Source organism: Saccostrea echinata, unplaced genomic scaffold, assembly GCF_033153115.1.
Source record: "Saccostrea echinata isolate AGI-Se365-2 ecotype Australia unplaced genomic scaffold, CSIRO_AGI_Sech_v1 ptg000030l, whole genome shotgun sequence".
Taxonomy (NCBI): domain Eukaryota; kingdom Metazoa; phylum Mollusca; class Bivalvia; order Ostreida; family Ostreidae; genus Saccostrea; species Saccostrea echinata.
The window spans coordinates 34,234,441-34,237,152 of NW_026889779.1; the positions used below are offsets into that span (position 1 = coordinate 34,234,441).

The 2,712-nt window shown below is 35.5% G+C and overlaps 1 protein-coding gene across 1 annotated transcript; it reads left to right on the forward strand.

Moving 5' to 3' along the window:
* LOC133197067 (uncharacterized) lies at positions 1-1,664 on the forward strand. Its single transcript, XM_061332907.1, has 4 exons — positions 1-110; positions 442-587; positions 909-1,076; positions 1,570-1,664. The coding sequence occupies exons 1-4, from the start codon at positions 76-78 to the stop codon at positions 1,662-1,664; spliced, it is 444 nt and encodes a 147-aa protein (XP_061188891.1). The 5' UTR covers positions 1-75.
* The last annotated feature ends 1,048 nt before the right edge of the window (positions 1,665-2,712 follow it).

Genomic DNA, 2,712 nt, shown 5'->3' on the forward strand with positions numbered 1-2,712 from the left:
TTGAATTACATATTTGACCGACTTTTACAATCTCTCTGGGATTACGTTCTTATCTATGTTATACAGACCTGAAAGATGGGACAAACGTTCCGTTTGTTGTCAATTTTATTGTAAGTTTCAATTTTTTCCTTTCAGAAGCACCTGATAAATAAACAGTTATCGTTGAATTAACAGATGAGTAAAAATGACACATACAATTACAGTTTAATAACCTGAACATTTTAAATTAACGCATAGTACTTTAATGTTTATTTCTAAAAATTAAACGATTCATGTCTGAATATCGAAAAGTGTTCAGTCTTGATTATTAAATATCTCGTTCCTGTCATCTGTATATTTTGAAATGCTCAGCTTTTCGTCACTATTATTGATGTTGCAGTTGTTGTTTTTTTCTACATACCCACCAATATCTTTTTACTGCTATTGTTTTGCGATGTTTAGGTTGATCCATTGCGTCTTTGGGGATGACGATGGAGACAAACACTGTCCAGCATTGTTTGACCAGTATGACGCTGACCACCAGCATGGCCTAGACAAAGCAGAATTTAAAAATATTTTTTTGCCAACATTTGATACAGAGTTTCCAGGTTTTAAACAGTTCAAGCATTTAATTTGTCAAAATAAAATCAAATTCTTCATTCTTATCTATTACTGTGGGATCATTCTTGTTCATGGGGGATCAATGTTCAAGGATTTCGTGTGTCACCTTACCCACAAGTTTACATCCCCACGAACATTTATTTTGTAAACATATTGATTCATTGAATCTATCGTATACACGAGTAACCCACGAAATTGCGTCCTCCGGAACAAGTAAAATTTTGCTTGCCCACGAACATTGAACCCCCCCCCCCCCAGCTACGAATTAAAATGATTCCATAGTATTTATTAATCTTCTTGTGTACAAGCTGACGGCCAGCTGTCACGTGACGAGGTTGTGAACGGCTGGAGGAATGGATATTGCGACTTCCGGGATACGAGAGATGGACTGCTGATATTTTTAGAGACCGATGTGGACAGAGACATGTTTGTTACAGAGACAGATCTAGATCATATATTTGCTGGATTCGACAAAGGTAAGGAAAACCATTTCTCCTCTCATTTTTCTTATTTGAAAGTTGTTTATTGTATGTACCCGTACTTCTGTTTAGAATTTGTGATTTTTGATAGGTTCTGAATGAGCTTCCTTAGGTTCATGTTTCTTAGAATGTACACTAAATAATTATGCTTTTAAACCATTAGTGTTTTACAGAGCAATATATCAACATGAGTCTATATAGCAAGTTTATCACACATTAATGTATGTAGGGGATGTCTTTAGAATATTTTGTTCTGATGAGAAAACGGATAAAAAAGAAACCCAAAATTACAACTTACACAACACAAAATGATACATACTGAGGTCAGGGTCATTACAATGCTCAGTGTTCAGTTATCTGTATTTCAAGACGACTCAATATTTGAAAGGCAGCAATGAACAACTATACAACGATTTTCAGTTGTCTGTTTTTCCTTTTTATGGCGAAGGAGGTCATAGCAACAGATTCTTTGATTATTATTTTCTTACAGATCACAATGGATATGTGTCCCCAAATGAGTTCCGGGACGGGTGGAATGCTAGATATGGCCGAGACACATTGAACTCGATCGTCCATCACCACTAATAAAAAGTTTGGGGCAGTTCATTGACGTCTTATTATTATGTATATATAGTGCATATCCGTGCGATAGTAAACATTTTCTAATTGCTTTAATATAGGTTGAAAGGAAAAAAACACCAAAGCTAATCTGAAACTATCAAATATAGTAGAGTCAGATGGTCTGTGAGCCACAACACTTACCCGAGTTAAGTTTCTTTAAGTATTGGATCATTGTGATCCAGTAACAACAATATATACACAGTAAAATTACATATCCAGTTTGTATTTGAGATGATAATGAGGATAATTGAGAACACCAGAATTCATAACTATTCTATAACAATGATAACTGAACCATCTGAACCAGTATATAAAGCAGATATTTGTGAATACTTGGAAAACTAACACAAGAAAATCCGATTACGTATCAAATTATTCTCTCTTTTAGTTTCAAACATGTTGTTCTACCTAGAATCTTATAATTCAAAACTTTTAACGACCTTGGCCTGTCCGCCGTTTTGACGTGAATTGCGTTAAGGAAACGAGAGCGATCCTTCTCAGATAAGCAAGTAATAGATTAGAATTAATAATTTTTATTCATAAGGCGTTTCGAGTTTTATGGCACATTCAAATATAATGCAGGGACACTGCAAAATATCAATAACCTATATTAATATTACTCTTTCCGCAGATGTAAGAACATTTATACTGTGTGTGACAGATGTTTAATGGTGTATAATGGTATTATAGGTGAAGATAACGAGCAGTGATCACAAATCCAGTAAAGAATACGAGTAGTAAATTGAGTAAAATTACCGACCCTTGGAAACATCTGAGGTTGGATCAGCTGCCTAGGAGGAGTAATCATCCTCTTTCGACCGGTCACACCCGCCGTGAGCCCTATGTATTGATTGATTAATTGTATGTTGTTTTACGTCCCATTCGAGAATTTTTCATTCATATAGAGACGTCAACATATAACGGTGAAGGGCTTCAAATTTTGACCTTTACTCGGCACTCAGGGCCATTGAGCAGTGAGGGTTCTTTATCGTGCCAAAGCCTGACATAACAC

What these genes read in the sequence shown, in the direction of transcription:
- LOC133197067 (XM_061332907.1), top strand. Translation starts at nt 76, where the DNA reads ATGGGACAAACGTTCCGTTTGTTGTCAATTTTATT. An exon ending in CGTTTGTTGTCAATTTTATT is followed by an intron (nt 111 to 441) that starts GTAAGTTTCAAT and finishes TGCGATGTTTAG; the next exon opens with GTTGATCCATTGCGTCTTTG. An exon ending in ATTTGATACAGAGTTTCCAG is followed by an intron (nt 588 to 908) that starts GTTTTAAACAGT and finishes CTTGTGTACAAG; the next exon opens with CTGACGGCCAGCTGTCACGT.